The sequence below is a fragment of the Pagrus pagrus genome, assembly GCF_965226575.1.
Source record: "Pagrus pagrus genome assembly, chromosome: 11".
Taxonomy (NCBI): domain Eukaryota; kingdom Metazoa; phylum Chordata; class Actinopteri; order Spariformes; family Sparidae; genus Pagrus; species Pagrus pagrus.
The window spans coordinates 4,661,901-4,685,978 of NC_140195.1; the positions used below are offsets into that span (position 1 = coordinate 4,661,901).

Genomic DNA, 24,078 nt, shown 5'->3' on the forward strand with positions numbered 1-24,078 from the left:
AAGATAAAATGTTGGCATGGTAATGGTGGAGTAATTGCTCATGTAGCTGAGGGGAAAGGTGTGCTCTCATGCTGTTTTGAGCATGTCCTAAATGTCTAGTTGACCAATCAGATCGCTTGTTCAGAACTACTTGTTATATAAAGAAGTACTGACAGGAGACAACACCTTAAAGATCCCCTCCAGACATGTTTTAACGTTCATCTCACACGGATTTGATAAGTTTTTTCAGTTCAGTTATCTTCAGGGGGGCTTCAGGCTTCGAGTTTCCACTTCACAAGTTAAATACTGGACCAGGATTGGGATCCAAACTATTTGTGATGACACAAATCACGCTCGTAGGCTCACGTCTTAAAATCTGAATTTCAGTGAGCACAGAAAAAAACAGCCTTCTGGTGTCAAACTGTGCACGTACATCATAACAGACGGGACAAGAAGGACACATTTTGAACGAAGGGGAGCTTTAACCATGTTGGTTTACGATGAAAACTCTGCAGTGTAGCCTTAAAGCTTTAAAGTATGTGTAAGTATATAAGTGCATATAAGAGAGTGTTGGTCCGGTATGTGCACACGGTGCAGAGGGACTCAGCAGCGGTACAATGTGGTCGCTCCAACAAAGCAAGGCGCCCTTAATTATTGAGCCCCGTTCTCTGCGGTGAGCTCCAGTGATGGAGCACCATGCCACCGCCGGCCACAGCACAGAGGGGAAGGAGAGGACGAGAGGGAAGATGAGAGAAAAAAAAAGAAAAACGAAGGGGAAAGGTTGAGAGTGAGGAAGATGCAGACGAGGCGGGGGATTGAACGGCGGAACTACAGTTAAAACAACTAATAAGCTTATTAATTCAACAAATTAAACCGAGTTTTCTGAATGCTTTCCACGTAGAAATCTCGGAGCTACGTGGGCAGCGCGCTGAAGATGCTGCATGTAAACTCGTTCTCTGATTAACATTAACGGTGCATCTCTGCCCGCCTCTCACCGTCTCCGTATGCTTTGCACAAGCCTTTTTATTTCTGCATTCCTCGCACACGCACTCTGTCTCTCACACGGGCAGATTATCTCCTGATAGCTGTTTTTTTTCTCATATTTGAGTGTTTAATTGCTGATGTACTATCTGTACTTTATTGGGAATGATAATATTAGATGAACTCATATCAGTCTCCAGTCACTCCTCTCTTGGCTTAATAAATATATAGTCCTAACTGTAGATATGGCTCCAATAATTTCAGATTTGTGATAAAAAAGCGATGAGGAACGCGGCTCTCTCACCTAGTTTTCAGGGCTAAAGGTAGATCGAATAAAGCGGCCGTTAAAACAACATCCCTCTTCTGCACGTAGAGTCTGCCAACATCTGATTGGTACATTTGCTGACTTTGTAGCACCCAATACGCTTACAGTAGGGTCATAAATATGCATTTCACTCGAACGCCGTTCAATTTCCATTCATTTGAGTCTCTGTCCCCTTCCCGAACGAGGCTGAATGGGCTGAAGTGGTATATTATAGAATGAAAATGAATGCATGTGAAAAGCCTCTTGGCAGATTAAGCAGGATGGAAAACAAATCATCGGCGTTTATTTGAGGATGTAGCTAACTACATAATAGTTACGGAGAGTACAACAAACCCGTCAGGCGTTGGCTCGTGTCATTGGCTCGGAGTGTAATGGTGGGCTGGATGTGTTTGAGAGCCAGAGGGCAGTTTGTATACATCAGGCTGTGCTTCTGTGGCACATACTCCTTTTCCCATTATGCTCTGCTAAGTGCTCGATCCCCTTTTTCCACCATCCATCGCACCAGTCAGAAAGAATCACAGCATGTACAGTACCCCACCTTTATGTAGCAGAGATATAATATCTCCAGTCGGTGAAGTTCCTGGAGATCCTGATTGAAGGGTGCACTCATGCTCTTGTGAGACGTTTCTTTGGTATTTAAAGATTTCAGATGCCTTTTCCCCGCTTTCTTTGTCTTGATACGGAAAGATTTCAGCTCACAGACACATACATTCTCCTAAAAGCTTTTCGAAAAGCAATATCTAAGCTTTGACAGTGCGTTTGATTTTTTTTTTTTTCACTCTCCGCCGAGCTAAGTGGAACTGATGCTGCACCTCATGGTGTTTGGATTGTGTTTTTGCTACATTAGTGAAATATGTTCTCGCTCTGCCTCTCCAGCGCTCATCCGAACCTTTCCCCCGACAGAGTCATCATGTCTGTTATTATTTCACGGCGCTGCCCTCTGGTTCTGCCTGTCCATTATAACCCGAACTCCTCTGGTGTTTGATGAACCCCACCAGAAACATTCTTGTATAACCAAGCCGCTTCCCATTCTCTCCATCTCCCCTCTTAATTTTTTTTTCCTCCTCACCCACTTTCTTTATCTTCTTTATAATGTTCTTTTAATGGAATCACAGAACATTGCTTCTATCACCTTGAGACTTTTCAATCTTGTATTATTTTTCTCCTCAGCATTTTTGTAATGAGATTTCCGCCCATGCAGAGCAATGGAGTACAGAGTTATTAACAGAGCGAGTATTGTGTTTGGCATTAGTTTCATTGAAAGACATTCCACCGCCTGCTAATATGCCCCCCTCCTCCGCCATCGCTGCCATTAGGAGACCAGAGATGAGGGGGATGCGAGGGCCCCTCTTAAACGCTATGTGGGATAATGAAATCCTGATGTTCATTAATGAAACTCAATTAATAGACAGGAGGAAGTGGAGGCAGATGAGGAGGAGGACAAGAAGGGAAGGAGAAGGAGAATAAAGTGCTTCCCCCCCCCCCCTCCTCCCGACATTCAAAAGGGAGCGATATTAAGGGGGGAGTCAGCACAGCCCCCACAAAAAAAAAAGGCTTTATTTGACTTCCTACTTTGGGACTTGCTGAGCTTATTAAAATGCTTAATAGGTTCCATTAACTTCTAACACACTCCGGTCTCATACAAGCTGGGAGGGGCACATGGTAAGCATGGGAGGGAGGGGGTTGGGGCAAAGAGAGGTGAATTCTTGTAGAGGAAGGAGGGCAATTACAGAGGGATTTGGGGTATAGTCCAAAAAATCCACAATATATTTAGGTTTATGCGGCGTGAAAATACAGCCTCGGGCGGCCATTGTAGCGCTTTATTGTGTTTTTCGACTTTGTGTCGCTCGGCTTTGGAAAAATTGAGCCTGCGAATGCTATCTGTGCGTCTTTCTTTCTTTGTGTTCTTCAAACTGGTTCTGGTTCAAGAACTGGTTCCAAATTCAGAACCGTATGCCTCCGGAGCTTATCAATTCATTTTCTTGTGAAACTTCACAAGGGCCCAGTCCCAATGTCAACAGACCCTCAGACTTTGAGGCGCGCTCCCGTTAAGTCCAGCAGGACTTACGGATGTCCCAATGTGAAATCATCGAGTGCATGAGGGCTCTCTCGCAGACATTTTGAGCCCTAAAATCAATCATTGGTATCATTTAAATCTTATCAGTTTCCATCCCTAAAAAAAGGATGCGGTCACATCTGCACCGAGTGCTTTCCAGCAACATTTGCCCTCTCATCCTGTCGCTGAAACTGGGTGAACTCATCTGCATCCCCCCCCACTCTCCCCCCTCTCACCCCGCTGGCACATCACACTTCAAATAGGCTGTCACCCTGCTCTCCATCCTCTCAACGAGCTGCCAATAGGCTGGCCAGCAGTCTCGTTTGCAGAGGGATAGCCTCCAGGCGTGTGAGACAACATCACAACTCATCCGCACAGCGTTTCCAAACAAAATATCGCCTCTGCTCCGCTGTCCTGCAACCGTAGGAAAAGTTATTTGATTTGCATGTGAGACAGAGCAAAGAAGTCTCTCTCTGTTGTCTAATGAGACAGAGAAAATGACTGACAGTGTTTTTCATGTCTCGGTGACTAAAATGTTAGCTGTTGTAACCTCCTCTGGCTCAGTCGATCCTTGTGGGACTCGTGCTTCGGTCCCAGACTCTTGCTTATAGCCCTCAAACACGACTTAACGCAATTATCTCCATAATAGTCATAATCTCCCTTTAGGTCCATTCAGAGCCTGAATAGGTATAATCATCCCTGGCACTATTTAGCTCGGAGGAGACGGAAGCCTTCTAGCTTGTTTTTAATACCTGGCTGCTTCAATTCCTGCTAATCCCCAGTTCAGCACGCCGCGCTGTAAGGCCCCCCTCCATCGTACACACCAGAGTAATCACAGTAATTTCCTGCTACAGTAAGAGGGTCATTTCTCTTTTTTTTTTTTCAATGCGTCGCCATTTGAATTGGGAACGAGAGATCATTCACGGCCGTGTGACAATCGCAAGCTGTCTTGTAAACGGTCTGTGGGACACTTCACCACGGCATCTTGACTTGTGATTAGTGTGTGTGTGTGTGTGTGTAGCAGTTATGTTGGAGCTAGTGGGAGAAATGACAGCGATGATAGTTTGGAGCAAAAGCTGGCTGGTGGAGAAAAAATCCACTTTCAGTCCAAAGCAGTTTGGTTTTTGGTGTTTTTCAGGGAGCATTTTTAATTCTGTCTGCAGGCAGGCTCGCGTGGAATAAGCGAACGAGGCGAGAGAGCAAGAAGAGGTGTAGAGCTTGTTGTTGCTATTCACCTCAGGTGCCTGTCCACATGAGCTGCACAGAACTAACCCTTTCATCTGTGCTTCATGCTTGTTAACCATTCCCACCTGGCTGTTTGGTATTTTTTTTTAATCTAACTCCTGTTTCTTTAGTGTTCCGTGATGGTGCTAATGAGGCAGAAGGGGGGGATGTTAGCCTGGCATTCGGAGAAAGACACGAGCAGGAATTATAAAAAAAAAAAGAGGTGTACGCAGCCCCTCTCGTGCGCTCTGCGGTAGAAATAGTCAAGAGGTCATTGCACACTTGTGTGTTTTCATGCCCAATCAAGCCCAGCAGCGAGCCGCACCTCCCGTGTGCGATTGACTGGGAAGGCAGTGGAGGTAGCGGGGTGGAGAGAGGGAGGAGGTGAGGAAATGAGAGGAGATCGTTTTGGCTGTGATCAGGCGTTACCTGGCTGTGACAGCGCTCGTCTCTCTCAACAGCTGAGGCTTGTCACAGCTGCTGATGTCCTGCTGTGTTCAGCCACACGTGAATGCGCGCGCACACACACGCGCACGTTCGCTCACCCTCACATCCATGCATACCCGATCGCACACACTCCTTTTAACATGTGCACACAGATGCCCCCCCCCCCCCCCTCTCTCTGCTGCTCTCTGTTCTGCTCACTCACTGTGACCACAGTGTTGCAGGCAATGCACGCAAGATGCCAAGACAACCTCCCCGAAGTCTCGCACATAACCCCATGAATTATGGAAGTCTTGTATTATCGAAAGGGTTTTGGAATATCAAGAGGAAGAATGGAGTTAAAACTTGTTTTTCCCTGTTTTTTGATGTGATTTCAGGACGGAGTCGGTTGCAGAAAAGATGCTTACGAACTGGTTCGCCTTCCTCCTTCACAAATTCCTCAAGGTTAGTCCACCAAGCAACACATGTGAACCTAAATGTGTTTACTTGTACAAATAAGTCTATCCTGTGTATCATTAAGCTTCTAAATTAAACGTGTGATCGCACTTTATCAGATATTTACAGTATGCGGACTTGTTTGCAGTTTGGTCGATTTAAGTGTTTATGCTGTGAAGTTCTCTCATGTGTGAATCTGTGTGTGTGCTCGCAGGAGTGTGCTGGGGAGCCTCTGTTCATGCTGTACTGCGCCATCAAGCAGCAGATGGAAAAGGGGCCCATCGACGCCATCACTGGAGAGGCCCGCTACTCCCTGAGTGAAGACAAGCTCATCCGCCAGCAGATCGAGTACAAAACCCTGGTAAGTCACACTCCAGAAGGCACACGAGAAGTTTTTGCACAAACACACACAGAGCCGTAACGCACGCACTCCAAAGTGGTGTGCCTTTGGTTGAAACGCGGCCAAGCAGGCACACAAAAGCCCACAAAATTACAGCATATACAAATACAGTTTCTCAACTTTACTTTTCCACCACGTACCATTTTTAAGATGACATCGCTGTGACTTCTGCTGGGTTTCCTTCTTTCCTGTATGGTAAGAAAATTAACTAATGATCCCACAGGCTTCAGTGTTGGTCCAACATCAGGGTGGGCGGCTGTGGAGATTGGAGCACATTAAACAGTCCCCTCTACACACATACGCACATGCACACACAGAAAAGACACACTCACACAGCCAGCATGTGACATGACAATGCTCTGATTGCTCTGACTGGGAATTTGGCTCATTACGTGCTAATACCCCGGCAGAGCTGGAAATTGGTGTCCCGCCGAAGGTGTGAAATTAGATTTTGGGTTGCCAGCGAGAGCGGAAATGGTTTCTCGAGGCTCCTGCCATGCTCCAAGGAGACTCTAATGAGGGCGAAGCCTCAAGCTGGACGCAAGTCGGTTACAGGGCACCTCCAGATTCTCGTTTCCGCCGTCTTATTCTCTCTCCTGTTTTTCTACAATCCAGATCTTGAACTGTGTGAACCCCGACAATGAAAACAGTCCGGAGATCCCAGTGAAGGTGCTGAACTGCGACACCATCACCCAAGTGAAGGAGAAGATACTCGACGCCGTCTACAAGAACATGCCCTACTCTCAGCGGCCGCGTGCTGTCGACATGGACCTGGGTATGGCACACAAACACTCGCTTGCACTCGCACGCACACGCAATCCAGGCGCTCACAGATGCAGTTGGCAGGTGTAAAGTCCTTCACACCCACAGATTAATGTATCAGTGAGAGAAAACCTGACCATGTGTACAGATTATCAGTGCATTAGTGTGATAAAAGCTGTGTTGCAGCAGCACAGCCAGCCGCGGTGTGCTTCTGCCAGGGCCTTCTATCACGCTGACTGACAGTGTGCGGCGCATCCCTCCTTCTGTCTGCTTTCGCCGCTTGGTAGTGCCAATGAGATCGGTAGATGGAGACAGAGATGTGCGCATGCCTTTGTGTGTTTTTGTGTCTGTGAAGTGGCTGTCTGGCTGACCCAGGTAAGAGCTGACAGACGGGCTCGACAGCCTCACGCCGGGCTCCACTCCCACGCAGTCTGCCACTTCCATTCTCGCCTGTGCATACCTTCCCTCCCATTTTTTCTCTGTCTATCTCATTTTCTCCCGGCAGTAGAGAACAAAAGCCCCCCCCCCCCCCCCCCTCCGTTCGCTGCAAATCAGCATGTCCTCCGTCACTCCAATATGGCTCTCTGTCCATCCGCTGTCCTCTCTCTTGCTCTTTTCTGTCCGATTCTCACCCTTTCACCGACGCGTTGAAAAATAATTGAATATGTGCATCCGCGTGAGAGTCCTCGCATGTCTTCGTTCGTGACTACTTTATTGTTTTTTGTCTGTCGAGCGTTGGTTAGGCAGGGATGTCATGTGGTCACCTGGCACGGGCACCAAGTAATAAAACCCAGTCAACAGAGGAGAAAATCAATGATCACTCCCAGCGTGAGAGCAACAATGGCTGTCCACTTCCCCCGTCAACACCCCTATTATCATTTCATTACCCCACAAAGAGCCGTCAGCCACTGCCCTCCGCCGGCGCTGCTTACAGCCCCCACCTGTTTCCCCCTGCTTCCCCTCTTTTTTTTTTTTTCGATTGAAAGGAGGTGATTTTCTCATAGTTCGCTTTTCCACCCTTCCTCGCTACTGCTCTACTCTTCTCTTCTTTCTGACCCTGACGTGCCGACTGCTGCGTATGCTAATGGTGCGCCATTTCTACGACACAAGTACCAATTAAAGCGTGCAGCCTGCCTGCATATACATCTTGAAATTGTTCGTGTGTAATGTTTAATTAAGATGCGTGTCAATCCAAGTCAGGGAGTGGAAGTACGCATGCAGAGAGCCGTACAAGAGCGCCCGCTGCTGATATCTACTTATTTGGGTAATGTGTGAAGAGAGCGCTGTTAGGGAGGCTTTTAGATTGACGTTCCACTGACTGAAAGGTAAATGAGGTTTGAAAAGAGGTGTTTTAAGAGTTTGTTTTGCGGCACGAGGAAGTCGTGGTTATTTCAGCGACGCTGCGAGGGAAGTGGTTCTACACGCCAAAGCGTTGCACTTTGCCCGCATGTTAATTCGAAGCAGATGTGCGTCTTGAACACATAGTGGTTTCATATGTACTTCAAACACATGATACCAAAACTTACCCACTGAAACCAAGACAAATGACATTCTTTATGGCTGACTGAGATGTCTTTGTGTCCTCAGAGTGGCGCCAGGGTCGGATGGCTCGCGTGGTGTTGCAGGACGAAGACATCACCACCAAGATAGAAAATGACTGGAAGAGACTCAACACTCTCATGCACTACCAGGTAAATATACGGCAAAAAAAAGTCTTTAGTTGAATGTTTTCCTTAATTAACTCTCAAACTTCTTTTTTTTTTTTTTTTATCGGGAAAGGGCTCATCTCAGTTCAGTTCCGGCTGCGGCTTTTGTTATGGAAATCGCACCGCACACCTTTGCAAACTTTGATGTTTGCTGCTCTTGACTTTTTAGGCAGCCAATTTTTCAGCTCCTCATTTGCATGCCCTTGCCTGCTGTAATCCGAGTGACAGAATAGAGGACAATTACTGTACAGGTGGCAGGAGAGATGAACCCTCAGCATCTCAGCCGACACTTCTCCCTCCTCCCCGGAGAGATGAGGCTGCTCGAGTCAGGAGGACGGCGTCTCTCTCCTTCTTTCTCTCTCTCTGCCCTGTTGACTTCCACGCCGGCAACAATTAGTCCTGCTGTGACTGCCTCCTTCTGCCTTTTCACATGCGAAAGCTCGATTCATACCCAGGATTGTAGGTCCTGTGCATGCTTACCTGTGGCCTCCTGTTTAAAGGGCCTGAAATTTAGTTTAAAACATTCAAAAAGTCAACTTTCATCATCAACACAGTGTGAGGAAGCAATACTGTTGATTTGTCAGAAATCTATCCACTGTGTTGCAGAGATGTCTCCTGAAGTTAGCATGCTAACCAGCGCCGGCCAAAAGGCGGTAGTAGAAAATAACCTCTGGTTTCAGCTAAATAAATCCTCACCTCACAGAGTAAGATAGAAAAATGTTCCAGCTCAACATGACGTTTTTTACCTGCTGCCGACTCTCTCTCAATCCATGACTTCTCGACCCCGAAGTCATAGTCCTGGTCGGAGATGGTGTAAATCACCTCAATGCTGTATCCCCCTGTCTTCAATCGCATCTGTCAGTCTCAAGAGTAGCAGTAAGTGCAGTAAAGTGAGCACGATGCCTCCTATAGCTTTGGAGCCTCCTTTCGAACTATGTCCGTTTTCTTACAAATGACACCTTTAACAGTAGAGAGCTAAAGAGCAGGGAAATCATAAAGAGTAATAAAAGGAATAAAGAAGGAACAGGCGAGGAAGGAGCTCCACAGGTCATGAGTCTTTCTCAGCCTGCTCTCATTAGTCAGCCAAGAGGGACCATCTGCTTAAAGGCTGCATGAGCCTCGGTTCTGTAGCTTACCTGGTCAAGAGAAGAGGCTGAGGCTGAGGCTGAGGCTGAGGCTGAGGTTAGAGACCAGGACTGTGGCGCCAGGAGGTGCAGCTCCATCTCCAAGCAGAAAATGGGGACAGGGTCTGCTGAGGCTCTTGCCCTCATGCCAGGGGGTCGTTCTGAACTCCTGCCCCAGCAGAGCAAGCAGAATGATTTAACAGATGTAGGAGTCATTAGAAGAGAGGACTCATCACAGTGTCCTTCACATAGGACTTGGCACCATGCAGCTTCTTTGCCCTTTGCCACCTTCCTTTCTGTCCTCACCTTCATCCACTTTCTCAGAATTTTCTCTATACATTTCCGTCCTGTTTACATTTTTCTTATCCACGTCCCATCTTTTCCCCTCCTCGCCCGCAGACAGGAAATATCATTCTGTTCGCCTTCATTTCCTCCTTTCTCCCTGCTCTTCATCTCCTGGTCTGAGTGCCTCTTCTTCTCTGGTCTCTGCAGTGCTATTTTAATCCTCGATGAAGCGGTGCAGTGTGTTTGCTTCCACACCGTAATGGGCCCCATTGTTGTTTTTGTCGCAATTCTTTGCGTCACAGTCTGTCTGCCATCGTTAGCCGAGGGAGACGCTACGGGGCACACGCGTGTGGCTGCTTCACTCATTCGCTCGCTCAATAGCACATCTGAGGACCGCTATTGATCACTGATCTGAGGGCCCCTGCGTGGAACGTAAAAGCTCGACACTGTGCAACTTCAGAGGAGATGCCGGCGGGCTACGGGGCAACATGGGGACTGGAGAGGAAGAGGAAGAGAGGGAGAAAGATGAGCATGAAAGAACAGGGCAGTTGGCGGTGGGAGAGATGAGAGTAGGATGGAACAACTTACACTCTTGTGCATCATTACTGTTTTGATGAGCTGGCAATGGCCCCTGTGTGTGAGCAAGTGTGTGCTTTTGCGACACACACCATGCCATTGCACTGGCAGCTGCGACAGCACATCTGGCTGCCTATCACAACAAGGGAGCACAGCTCATTAGGCCCCAGAGTGAGGGGAAAAAACTCGAAAGAGAAAAATAGGAAGAGGTAAAAAGGAAATATTGAAAGGGGACCTGAAATATGCAGAGTGAGACTGAGCATCACCTTGAGTCCTCGCTAATTCTCCCATAGCACACGGAGGCATTAAAATTCATAGGTCTCACAGCATCCCAAGAAACCCCACTGGCTATTTACCCTGCCACATGGGAAATAATGGTTTACATAACCTGGATATGGAAATACACACCTTCTCAGCTCCCCGCTACAATAAAATTAAAAACATAAATGCACACATTTAGAATGAGTTGAGTTGAGAATCTTTATTCAACACATTGGCATTCACCGTCAGGAGACTAAATTCCCATCCTCCCACTCCACTCTTTCTATTTCTGTATATTTCTCCCACAGATAAAGATAGAAGGAGATAGCACACTCGATGCATGTGCACGCACACACACACACACACACACACACACACGCAGCACATAGCAACATGGCACATGCTCACGCGCAGACAAACACAAGAGTTGAGATAAAAGATTTATGAGATTGGAGAGTTTTTGGCTGATTGCTGATTTGGATCTTTTTGTAGTTTAATCTCCCACCCCGTCAAAGTAAAAGCGTTTCATCACACCTTCTTTTCGTCCCCAACTGCCCCCGCCTCTGTCGTCTTGAGACATGGGTACCGGTAACCTCAACTCCCGCCGGATGGCGTCCGGGCAGCGAGCGGAGATCCACAGCCACATGAATCAGACATCTTGAGTCGCTTTGGAGAGAGGGGGCAGCATTAATAATTCTCATAAAAAGGACATTATCACGAACTGAAGATGTCAGACTGCCTGGGTTATTTATGATGATGCAAATTGCAAAACAGACCCGCGCTGCATTCACCGGGCCGCTGTGCGAGTAATTACATTGATGATGTTTGACAAAGTGTTGATCTATGACAGGTGGACGGTGGCTTTTTTTCCCAGCATATTAATATTTGTTTGCCTCTTCCATTTGTGGGGACACATGGGCGGCGTGTGTGTTTGTCAGGAATATTATGCCTAATGCGCTGATAAGTGACAGTTAAGGGCAGACCGCTCCCTCTTTCACTTCGGCTCAGACTGCGTCAAAACTTAAAAAGCCAGTTTGCAAACTTCCGTCCCCTGCTGCCCGCTGACCTCTGTCTGTCCTCTCCTCTGCGGTGAAGGAACAGAGAGAGCAGACACTGATGACCACACCAGGAGAGCCTGCCAGCCAGATCCTGTTACCCACCTTGCAGACATCACTTGGGGCATTTTGGGCTATTTTCAACAGACCCAGACACAACGGATACTACTACACTGCTATCTGTTCATTAATCTGATGCTGTGGCTGTCTTGGCTCGCTGGTCCCTATTGTAAACCTGAATACAAATCTTGGACCAGTGGGAATATGAAGGGTTTTTTAACAAATGGTGTTTTGGAATCGAATAAGAAAGACATATTTGATTAATCCTGCACTGATGCTGCTGCATCCTGTGCATCATGTGTCCAGTAGAAACCCAATCGTATTGCAATGACACATTTCATTGATTAATACCCACCTTAAATGTCATTGAAAAGGCGGGAAGATTGTTCTTTAAAGGGGAATGATTCATGCGTTCGAATCAGCACAACGCATTCCTCCGGAGCAACTGCGACCGTCACACTTCCGTCCATTAAAAGTGCTTCCTTTTTGCCACGGACAGGCCGCGGCCGTTATTCAAAGTGTCTGACCAACATTTATTTAACAAAAAGGTCGATCTCTGTACGAGATTAAAATAACAACTTCAGCCTGTCAGTGGCAGAATCAAGCTCTTTTAGTGGATGTAACTTTGACAGTCAGAGATGCCCCAAAGGATTACAGTGCAGCCGCTGCAGCCTTATCGTGGCTGCCAGCTGAAGCGATCCACTGGAGGGGATCCAAAACTTTTGCTAAGTATGACTCATTTATACATAAACATGTAAATATAGGGCCCAGGTTTAAAAATACTGGAATACAGATTTGTATGCACACATATGCACGTGTTGTGTGTTTCCAAGCCACTGGGCAGAGTCGACAGGTATGATAAGTATCATGATCTGAGGGCGTGAGTCCAGGAGAGATGGCACAGACGGGCCAGGACCAGGGCTCTGGGTTGTGTGGGGAGGGCTGGGAAAAGAAAGATAGGGGGCTGACCACACTCTGCTGCGTGGTCCGCTCTGCACTTTCTAATGGAAGGTCTTATCACAGGCAGGGCCCACAGCCCCTTATCACACCTGCCCACTATCAGCCCCACACTGGATTATCCCTGAAGGGCGAATCTGCACGCCTTCAATCATTTACTCTATCACAAGGACCCATCTCTGCTTCAGCCTCTCTGTCAGCCGTAAAAAAGCAGAGAGAAAGAGAGAGAGATGGAGGGAGGCGTAAAGGGATGGGGGGGACAGAGAAGCTATTTCATGCTCCCCAGAGAAAACGTATCACAGGAATTGCAGAGGAATCTTCACGCGAGTCCAAGCTGCCGGTGTATTAGACTTGGCCTGAGCGGCGTCAGCCAAGAGGATGGAGAAGCCGTAGAAATTAGGCTTGGAAATGCGGAGACGAATAAGAAGGACGTGAGCCGAGAGAGAGACGGGTCGAAGATGCCGGTTGTCGGCAGGGGGTAGGGGACCATGATGAAGACCATTTGTCATTTCCCTCCAAGAGGCACCAGAGCTGCGTCTTTAAGAGGATTCCTCCAGATTTCATCCCCGGGTTTCAAGTGTCTCTCAAATGTGGCCAATAGAGGCCAGATGGCAACTCCAACTAATAGCACAGCAGAGATTAGTTTGGAAAGAGAAGGAGAAAGGGGAGAGGACGAGACTGAGGGGAGGACGGGAGGCGGGTTGGCTCTCAAGAGCAAGGAGGAACTCTGTAAAAATGTCCAGCCCAATTTTCCACCAGCTTATTTTCCAACGAGGGGATGGCAGACAGCGCATTCGTGCTAACACAAATGAAAAGAAGAATTTTCTGTTTTTCTATAGATTCTTTTGAGGTATTCCTTTTGGAGCCTGGCATTTGCCTTTTGTTTATTTCTCCACTGGAGGCTCATCAGTTTTTTCTTTGCTGGGTCTGAAGCAGAAATCCCTCCTCGGGGTGGGCTGTAAATGCCAGCCAACAAGCTGTTTGTTGTTTTGGCTTTTTAGAAAAGAAGTTTTGTTTGCTGTTCTTCTGTGTGTTTTTTTATTTTTTCCTAAAACGGGATGTTTTTCGGGGTACTAACATTACGAGCATTTCAAAGATTAATTATAGTTTAACTGCCGCTTCGCAGTGAATTAATCACACTGTTTGACTGATGAAAGAACTTTTGCTAAGAAGGGTTCTTGAAAAATAGATTTTTTTCACACCGTTCCTTTTGAATGTTGTCAGTTTTTCTCAGCTTATCTGAAGTGACTGGAGCACATCACACGGGGCTAAGAGCTCTTTGTAAATATAAACCACAGAGAGGGGAAAAGGATGAACCTCGGTGTCTGTCTCTTATTCATGACACACCATCTTTTACACAGCCTTCTCTCTTCTCTTTGACTCTGACTCCATGCTGCTCTAATGCTATTATTATACCTGCGTACCCCCGTTTTCTTTTAGGGTGTGAAGTGCACATGAGATGAGACATTCAGTATCTCGTCTCCGTCTCTCTCTTTCTAACAGTCACTCTTTCCCTTTTCCTCTCTCTCTCTCTCTCTCTCTCTCTCTCTCTCTCCCTTTCACTCCCTCTTAGCATCTTATCCCAGCTCCAAAGCTTACATCATGTCTCTAATGTTTGTGAAGGGGGATGACAATGACAGTCATGTCGAGTACAGCCATCATGCAGCCACAGCACTCCGCTCAGCTGAAAGAAAAGCCACAGGGCTGTGGTTGAGAACAGCAGGGAGCGCAGATATGACAGGAAGGAGAGGATGAGTTGCGTAATGGGGGTTTGGGATATGTTTTGCTTATGGGAATAAGGGCCTTACATTCCCTCTATCCTTCACTATAACATTTACATTTGTCATGAGAGTAAACACCCATACACTGTGCTAATTACAGTATGCAAATCACTGGGGTGGGTGACGTCATGTAGAATTTATGTAGAGTATTATCCTTGTTTTTTGCAGTGATGAGTTAGTAAGTACAGATATGTGTGTAACAGTGTGTAAAAGTAATAAAGTACAGGCTCTGAAATGTACTCAAAGTAGAAAGCATCCCTCTGAGGACATTTCTACCAGCTATTTCTGTGCAAAGCTAACTGAAGCTCACGTCATATTGTTATAATTCAAAGACTATTAAACTTAAAGGTAGGATCAGTAGGATTTGTCCCAGCTGTTCCTAAACGCACCACAAAGATTGTTGAGTCTCATTCCCAGGAAAAAATGACAAAATAAGAGAATCCAGGCAGAGGGCTGCAGGGTCCCTGCAGATCCGATACTAACACACCTTTTTTCCCTCAATCCGGCCTCCTTCTGTGTTTCTGTCTTGTTACGTTTTCAGGTCTTTTCGTCTCGCTACGTCTGCCATGCGTGATATGCACTGATAGGTTGAAATCAGTCTTGTGATGTTGGGAAAACTAAAAAACTAAAGTAACATGCCTGTTATGAAAATGTAAGATGAAGAAAGCACGGTACGTCGTGTTCAAATGTAGGGAGGAAAAGTAAACAGTGGTCAGAAAAATGTTATGCGTTTCTCTTCGCAGGTGTCAGACCGCTGTGTTGTGGCTTTGGTGCCCAAACAGACCTCGTCCTACAACATCCCCTCCTCAGCCAGCATATCCCGCACTTCCATCAGCAGATACGGTGAGTCAGTCGGCCAGACCGCTCTTTTCACACCCCTTGTTGTGGCATTGCCATTGATTGCAGTGATTTAAAAAAAAAAAAGCCATTTGCATGTATATATTAGGCAATCATGGATGTGTTTGCATGCTTATTCAACAGTTAATCCCATGCAAATGTAATCATCTTGCTCTCATTGCCTCACAGACACATCCAGATCTTTTTTTTTATGTTAGTCGTTTCAGATATGAACAAAAGCCAAATCTCCCTAAAGCAACGGCCAGCTCTGTTTGGAGCTGCTCCTCTTCTTTGCTGCAGAGGGCCTTTTTTTTTTGCAACCTTTTCTTCTTCTCCGACTGTGTGTGTGTGTGTGCTGCAGTTTGCTGTAGAGTCAAGCTCCAAACACTGTTGGATGGTAGCAGAATGGAAAGAATAGAGAGCGAGAGATGAAGAGGAGGGTATAGAGTCGAGCCATTGTTTGATTTTGAAGCCATGAAGATATAATTCTGTGCAGGACACAACGGGCTGCCTGTGCACCCATATGTCCATACAGTATATAAAGTTAATATGCACACTTGCATGCTAACACATACATGCTTCAGATGTGCTTGTAGTCTGTGCTGCTGGGTGCCAGATTTGGTCCCAGGCCCGACACACACAGCAGCAGCAGGCAACTTGTGATTGCTAATTATTCTGTGTGAATGATACTTCACACAAACAGAAAAAGATAAGTGAGCATGGCCAATTATCAGGACTGCAGATAGAAAGTGAACGCTGCCTTTAAACTGCCTAACAAAACAAAAAAATAGCTAACAGCATTATTGTCCCTCTAATTAAAAGTCTTATTTATGTGGATACCTGTGGATACTCCACTTTAAAACAGAGCTTAAAGGAACCGTTGTAGCAAAAAATGAAAATTTGGTAATTATCTGCTCGCCCCGACGCTGAGGGAAAATTGGGAGAATTTTTCACCGTAGTTCACCGAACATTTCTGGAGCTTCACAGCAAAACAGTGTTGCTTAAAACTTTAAAAAAACAATGGAAATAAACATGAAATGGCTCCATACAGCTTGTGTGGCGTGATGAAAGTGTCTGGAAACCCAGACATCCCAAATTGATTTGAAAAGACATTATTAACACCCACGGTTGAGCTTGTGCACCCACTTCAGACGGGGCGTGTGCTTTTAGCTTTGCAGCTACATTTAAGATTTCGGCTTAAAAACAGGTGTAAATAATGTCTTTTCAAATTAGTTTGCGATCTCTAAACTTCTGGAGACTTTGATTATACCAGACGAGCTGTTTGGAGCCATTTCATGTTTTTTCATTTTGTATTTATCGATTTTCTTTTTGTATTGATTTTTTTTTTTTATGTTTTAAACAAAAGTCCCCATCTACCTCAGTTGTTGAGGAGAATGCGGCGATGCTGTTTTGCTGTGAAGCTCCAGAAATGTTTTGTTTTTTGGGTGAACTTATCCTTTAATCTGCAATGTATGCATTTTAAGATCACGTTGAATGACATTGGCAACATCACTGATGAAGACCTTTAGAAGATAACAGTGCACTCAGTCGTTACTCTCTTATAAACAGATAATGGTTGACCAAAGTTTAACTACCAATGTAACAAATTAAAGGACCCCTCGTCTACATTATGTTGTTATTTTAACATCACAGTGCTTTGGTCACTACGATGAATTACTCTCAGATATCTCAGTCACAAGAGATATTCTTATCTGTGGAGAAACTGGAACGAGTGGTCACACATTCTCGCTTTCTTCTCCTCACTATTCTTCCTGTGCCGGTGGCTCAGGCACTGGAATTGGACGTGCATGGCATAGAAAGCGGAGGCTCTGCTGGCATGTGCACGTCCCTCATCAATCATGGGTTGGCACAGCAGGCACAGCTGCACCTCGACACCTGCTGATGGATTCATACCAATTTAACGTTCAACACTTAGCATCTTGACTCAATTTACACCGCCGGCACCCCCCTCAGTCTAGCCTTAAAATCAGCCAGAACACGCTCCCCCTACTGCTCGGAGCTTGAGCCTGCAGCAGGAGAGGGAAGGGGCCGCCGGTCACTGCTTAAAGTTATGAGAGTTGGGGAAAAGGCTGAAGGGGCTGGAAGGATGTCAAACCCAGTGAGTGGATTAAGATGAGATTTCTCAATCCACCCTGCACACAGGCACATAAATTCATCGCCTCCTACTCAGCAGGCCCTGGTCCCTAGTGGCCACTCCAGAGGCCCAGGTTGGTGTTATTTGAAAGGTGTAAGTGGCTGTATTGCCAGTGAAAAAGCTTTTGTTGTTCACCTCGGCCCTTTGAAGCACGGTCAGAGAGATCCTCATCGAGATCCTCAGATGCTGAATCTCCAGAGACCTCGCTTGCCGGGGAGTAGATGTCGGCTAATTAGTGAAAACTGAAACCAGCATCGTTCAGACCGAGTGAAGAGCAAGGAGGCAGTAATACGAGAGCGGAGACGAGGGGGGGATGTATGGATGAAGGAGGGTGGCCTCGATGCTTAACAAATTATGGATCTTTTGATGCATTGATTAGAGTGCGACGGGGACGTTTTTCAACATGGCGTTGGTACAATGTGGCAGGGAAGAGCCAATTATGAGCGCTTTAAAGAGGAGCCAGGCTCAAAGATGTATCATGTCAGCGAGGCAGGGATTATATAAAGAGGGAAAGGGATGAGGAAATGAATGATTGTAACAAAAAAAAACAAGTAATTCATGACAGGCAGAAAAGAAGGACACAGATGTAGCATTTTGTAAATACCTCTGTCCCGCACACTGTATGCAATCAGAGAAACGGGATGCGAGGTCTTGTTTCCCCCCCGTTTTGTGCATTCGTTCATTAAGGCTTCCAGTTTCAAGAGGGCCACTGCTAATCAACGCCACGCCAGGGACATTATTTTGCTGTTCTGTGAAATTATCCACCACTGCAATTTCTTTCACAGCCTGGCTTAGAGCAGCAGGCGAACACGGAAGAATTGGCTTTTATAATGAGCTACGAAAGCAGAGATGGAAATGAATATATACATATGCTCGTGTGAACTGGTGTGTGGGTTTGCTGTTGTAGGTGCGAGTGTGTGCTGAATTCGCACCTAGAGGACCTCCTTTCGTAATCGCACTCATTTAGGCTTACCGAGAATTCTGTATCTCCCCTCGACAGACTCTTCGTTCCGCTACACGGGCAGCCCCGACAGCCTCCGCTCGCGTGCTCCCATGATCACCCCTGACCTAGAGAGCGGCGTGAAGGTGTGGCACTTGGTGAAGAACCACGAACACGGAGACCAGAAGGAGGGAGACCGAGGAAGCAAGATGGTCTCCGAGATTTATCTGACCAGGCTGCTAGCTACCAAGGTATAGCATCGTCTGTGGAGACACTATCACACGCTCAGTTATCTTAGATAATTCATAATAACGCTGCGATCAGGCTGTGTTTTTTAGGTCAAGTCTAACCTCTGCTTCACTCTCCTTCTCCCAGGGTACACTACAAAAATTTGTCGACGATCTCTTCGAGACGTTGTTCAGCACAGTTCACCGAGGGAGCAGTCTGCCCCTCGCCATCAAGTACATGTTTGACTTCCTGGATGAGCAGGCGGACAAACATGGCATTCACGACACGGACGTGCGTCACACGTGGAAAAGCAACTGGTAAGGGCATTTAAAAGTGATATCACATATAGTAGAGCTGCAACAATTAGACAGTTAGTTGATTAGTTATCATCTATTAAATTGATCGATCATTTTGATTCATTCTGATTCTCTGATTCAGAAAAAAGTAAAGTAAATATGACAGTAAATTGAATATCTTTGGGTTTTGGGGAAAAGGGATCAACATTTTTCACCATTTTATGTACCAAACAACCAATCGATTAATCATTTTGAGTAATTTTTTAAGTGAAAAAGTCCAAAATGATGACATTTGACTAAGTATCTTTTGTTGTGGAGAAAACAAGACATTTGATGACGGGAACAAAGGGATCAATTTTATGTCAACTAATCAATTATTCAAGAAAATGATCGGAAGACTACACAATACTGAAAATTAGTCAGTTGCAGCCCTAACATGCAGGAGGCCCTCATAACATGCCATACCTGCTCTCGCGTCTCATGATAAATTTATTTTTACACTAAACTTGACCGATAACGCAGTGAAGTTTCATCTCTAACTCATTCTCTTTGTCTCCCTCGTCCAGCCTTCCTTTACGTTTCTGGGTGAACGTGATCAAGAACCCGCAGTTTGTGTTCGACATCCATAAGAGCAGCATCACGGACGCCTGTCTGTCTGTAGTAGCTCAGACCTTTATGGATTCTTGCTCCACATCTGAGCACCGCCTGGGCAAAGACTCCCCATCCAACAAGCTGCTCTACGCTAAAGACATCCCCAATTACAAGAGCTGGGTAGAGAGGTAGGAGCTGATGCACTTCATACACCATCCTGATCCCCTCTGTCACATCCTTTTAGTATCCTCTTACGGTAAAAACCAGGATCTTTCGGGAAAATTGATTTGTAATTCTCTTTCTTCTTGCCTGCACGCATCAACCAGATTTTGTAAAAGCCTTTTGAGAGCGACTGTTACAGACATGCATTGTTAGCGAACGTGATATTACGGCTCAAAAAAATCTAACTATATTAACAATTTAGGTCTCAGTTGAGCTATTAGGTTGACTCAGTGAGTCTGTGTGAGTGATGCCAAGTATTGTCCCTCGTCTGCATCCTCAGGTACTACGCTGACATCAACCGGCTGCCAGCCATTAGCGACCAGGACATGAATGCCTATTTGGCAGAGCAGGCCAGACTCCACTCGACAGAGTTCAACATGCTCAGCGCTCTCAATGAGATCTACTCTTACGTCAGCAAGTACAGTGAGGAGGTGAGTGATACGTACCTGCACACAGACGCATTAGCACAGTTGTCGTAAATGCATTCTGCACCTGGCATTAATGCAGCGAACCTCTTTCCATAATGTGTGCATATTTGCGGGAGATATCGTACGAATAGTGGAAGGACCTATCATGACTGTGGTTAATTATGCATTATGCAGGAATCATTAGGCTTTGAGCAATTTACGAGGATCAGTTTTGTACAATAAGAAAAAAAAAAAGACAAATAGCACGGGGACTTTTTAAAAAGTGGTGGAGAAAAAGAAGCGTGAATCGTATCAGCGGCTGCAACAACAGACAGCACGCTAATAGACAGAAAGAAAATGAGCACCGTAATTAGAAATGAACACAGCATATTTCATTAAACAAAGAGAGGATGGGAAATTATGTTTTTTGCCAATTAAATTTGATAAGACAGCATCACCGTCCTCCACCTGCTCTGCACCGAGCCTCTGCTGCTCCATTCAGCTCTCATTCTACTCTTACACCAAAATGAGGCTGTTTATGCAGGTTGTTGTTTTTTTTTCTTTTCTTTTCTTTTCTTCTTGCGTGACACGTTAGCCATCATACAAGCAATTAAATAGAAGAGTAGAAAGCAGCAGATCAGACTACATCCAAAGAAAGTCTTAATCAATAAGATTCTGAGTTAGACACATCGTGTTTTTCCGGAGCTGATGATGGAAGTTGCTAAGGAGTGAGACATCTCGCTTCTTTTTCATCTCTGTTGAGAGTTGCACATGCTTTCGAAAAAGGGATTCGGTAGTGACACAGAGGCAAGTGACGATAACGGAAGTTAACTTTTTTATTTTCTTACTACTTCTTTCTTTCTAACTCAGCGCCAACTGAAAGAGACGAATGGAAAAGTATAACGAGTCAGCATCCTCGACTTCGACTTACGTCATAGCATCGCGCCTAATAAGGGAACATTGGCGTGTCGACTAGGGTGTTGTGTTTTCGTCACAGCTGATTGGAGCTGATGAAAAGTCATTTACTGTGGGTGTAGATGCCGATTGAACCCATTCACGTGAAAGTCAAAAGCCAGGCGTCAGCGAGTGTTAGTGGGTTTCAGTCCTGTGTGAAATGGTCTCTTTCTGTTGCCTCCTTCTCTCTCTTGCGCTTGTCTTTTTCATTCAATGTCCCGTGTTGCATTGCTGGTATAATTTCCCACGAACAGTTTATATAATAGTGTAACAGACAGTTTTTGTCTGCTTATATGTCTGTGCAGCACAATGTCTTTCCTGAGCTCCGTGATCTCTGATAAATCCCTCCTCTGAACTGCACACTGAGCTCATACACTTGCAGACTCTACCTGGAGGGCAGTCCCAAGTGCTGATTGCATAATGTGCTGCTGCCTTAGCAAATCAGACGCTAATTACAGGGCAGATTGCGAAGCGCAAATTGAACAAAAAGGCGTGCCGCGAATTTGCCCCTGCGCTTTAATGTACGTATAACTCGCCCTCGGTGTTTCTAGGCTGCTCATAACCGGCAAAGGTTAGCGAGGTCAGCTCGGAGTCTTCAGTAGACTTCCCTAAAGCCCAGAGGTCTAGTGAGACCTGAGCTTAACAAGGCAGTGTGTCTGATCTGTAGAGTAGAAAGTGAATGTCTACAAGCTCTCAGCATGCCGCTCTGTCCTTTTCGCCTGTGCTCAGTTAGAGTGGGCAATCTGTTATATAGGGCTCTCATGAGCAGAATCATAGGCGACACACACACACACACACACACGAGTTGTCAGATCAGAGGAAGCGTAAAAAAGGAGGGAGGAAGATAGGGAAGGAAGAGAGAGAGGGAGAGAGAGAGAGTGCATTTATGGAGACATTCTGCTTCTAATGTCAGCTCCTCCTCTGGGAAGCATTAGCCTGACCTTTATGTTGGACCGCAGTATCTCTCTCCCTCTCTCTCTCTCTCGTCGCTCTCTATCTCTTATTTTCTCCCTCCCTCCTTCCCTCCTTTACTGTACGTTCCTTCTCTTTTTACCCATTATCCAGTCAGCTGCCTCTTTTGCTCTCCATGAATCTCATGCGCTCACTTCTGCTGCCTCTGCAGCTGTAGCTGTCTGATGCACACGCGTACAGAGACACATGCAAACACGCTCGCTTCGCACACATACAAGTTTATACGTGCAGCCCATCACGCCTTGCAGTAACCGCTGCCTCCCAGAGTGCAGCGCGTAAAAAAAAAAAAAAAAACCTCGGCCGAGCACCGCTAACGGTTGCTCATTCTCACTCAGCCCTTTCACAAAGGGGCTGTGCGTCAGGCTAACCGGGCCAGAGCTGCAGCCTACTTAAATGGATTTGGGAGATGGCAGTGGGAGCTGCACCTGCATACAGTGCTACAGATTAATAATAGATTGCTATCAGGCCCGATGAAGAGGAGGAAACGCTCTGCCTGTAGCTGCCAGCCTTTAAGAGCACTTAAGCAGATGAGTGGAAGATGGTAGGTGGGCAGACGGATAGTGCGCTCTGCAACAGGACAGGCGGCAAACAAAGGTTTGTCGTGCTACGGAAATAAAAGAGAGCAAGATTGTTGCTGACATGCCTTCCACACAACCAGTAGGTTTAATAAAAGGTGCTAGATCTACCACGCCGCTTAAACCAAACCTCTGGAAACTACAAATGCGGCTCTGTGTGACTTGATAGATTTATTGCTGGTGATCATTCTTACACGTATCATGATGAGCTGTATGTTCAAGCAGGAATAAATAAAAAAAACTTTTTAACTCCACAGTTGTAGTTGCAGTGTAGAGTTTCCACAGTCCAGCCCACTGGCAGACTGAATAACCTTAACATAGCATGAAAGCATCTATTAGTGGGTGGTGTCATTGTCCTACAGACATTACACTGTGAGATGTGACGTTTATATCAGAATAATAAGTCAAAAAAAGTTAAAGATAGTTGTCTATCGGCAGTTTAAGGTCGGGGGGCTTCTCTGTCTCTGTAAGGCGTAACACTGAGACAGTGAGATTGACTTATTTGTAAGGCCCTGTCTGTTTTTTCCCCCCTACCATCAGTCTGCTGCTGTCATTTGACGCCCTTATTGAACACGCTCAAGTGATTGGGTTACGTTGCGGCTGCTCGATGCTTTTATGGGAACTTGGAAAAAATCAGGTTTTTCTTATTGTGCACCTGGAACCTGGAATAACACGGCGAACGATCAAAAGCGTAACTCGTTTCTGTCCTGCGGGCAATTTAAAAGTTTTATCTCATCTCATTTCACTTGCAGCTGTTATTGCTTTAGTTGACTCGTCTGTTTTTAATCTCGCTTGTTTATTTATTCCTAACGTTTGTCTATTTTAATACTAATTTCCCCTTTTTATTATTTATTACTTTGTTTCCGAGCTTCCTGTTTGTGTTTCTTGCTGTCCGGGATCTTTAACTCTGCCAAGTTGTGTTTATCACACATGTCCGTTTGTTTGTCTGTTAGTCGGTTTGTCAGCAGGATTACACAAAAACTGCTGAACGTAACTCCATGAAACTTGGATGGAGGATGGAGTTCAGCCCAGAATAGACCTCATTAACCTTTGGTGCAGTCTCACTCCCTTTAGCATTGTGAAATAGGGCTTTTTTGACATTTTTGGTTATGTCTCAGGGAATAATGCATGGATCTTGAAAAAAAAAAAAGGTGTATTTAGGTGGCTGGTATCTATGAATGAGTACAAAGGGGGGCTACTGGCTCTAGGTGGAGGTATGCGCTCTACTGAGTTATATACTCTGCTACTAAGGTTGAGTAAAAGGACACAAAGGCAACCAAATGACACTCCCATCACGCCTGACTGGAATTTTGATGCATTATAAAATGTTTGAAAGCACAAAAATAGACATAGAAGTGTTTGTTAGGGTTACAAAATGCTTGTACAAACAGATATTTTATCAGTATTTGTGATTGATGTACCGTCCTGCTGACAAATCCTCTGAGTGATCCAGAGGTGGCCAAAAACAATGAATATGAAAAACTATTTTC

General features: G+C 45.8%; 1 protein-coding gene across 3 annotated transcripts in view; it reads left to right on the top strand.

Moving 5' to 3' along the window:
• plxna2 (plexin A2) overlaps positions 1-24,078 on the top strand; it is a 183,286-nt gene that overhangs the window by 154,386 nt on the left and 4,822 nt on the right. For all 3 annotated transcript variants that reach the window (XM_084365510.1, XM_084365511.1, XM_084365512.1), the window contains exons 23-31: positions 5,387-5,453; positions 5,659-5,805; positions 6,460-6,619; positions 8,194-8,297; positions 15,155-15,254; positions 18,404-18,594; positions 18,719-18,888; positions 19,434-19,646; positions 19,961-20,111. In XM_084365510.1, the coding sequence (XP_084221636.1) occupies positions 5,387-5,453; positions 5,659-5,805; positions 6,460-6,619; positions 8,194-8,297; positions 15,155-15,254; positions 18,404-18,594; positions 18,719-18,888; positions 19,434-19,646; positions 19,961-20,111 (1,303 nt within the window). The remainder of the gene's footprint in view (positions 1-5,386; positions 5,454-5,658; positions 5,806-6,459; positions 6,620-8,193; positions 8,298-15,154; positions 15,255-18,403; positions 18,595-18,718; positions 18,889-19,433; positions 19,647-19,960; positions 20,112-24,078) is intronic.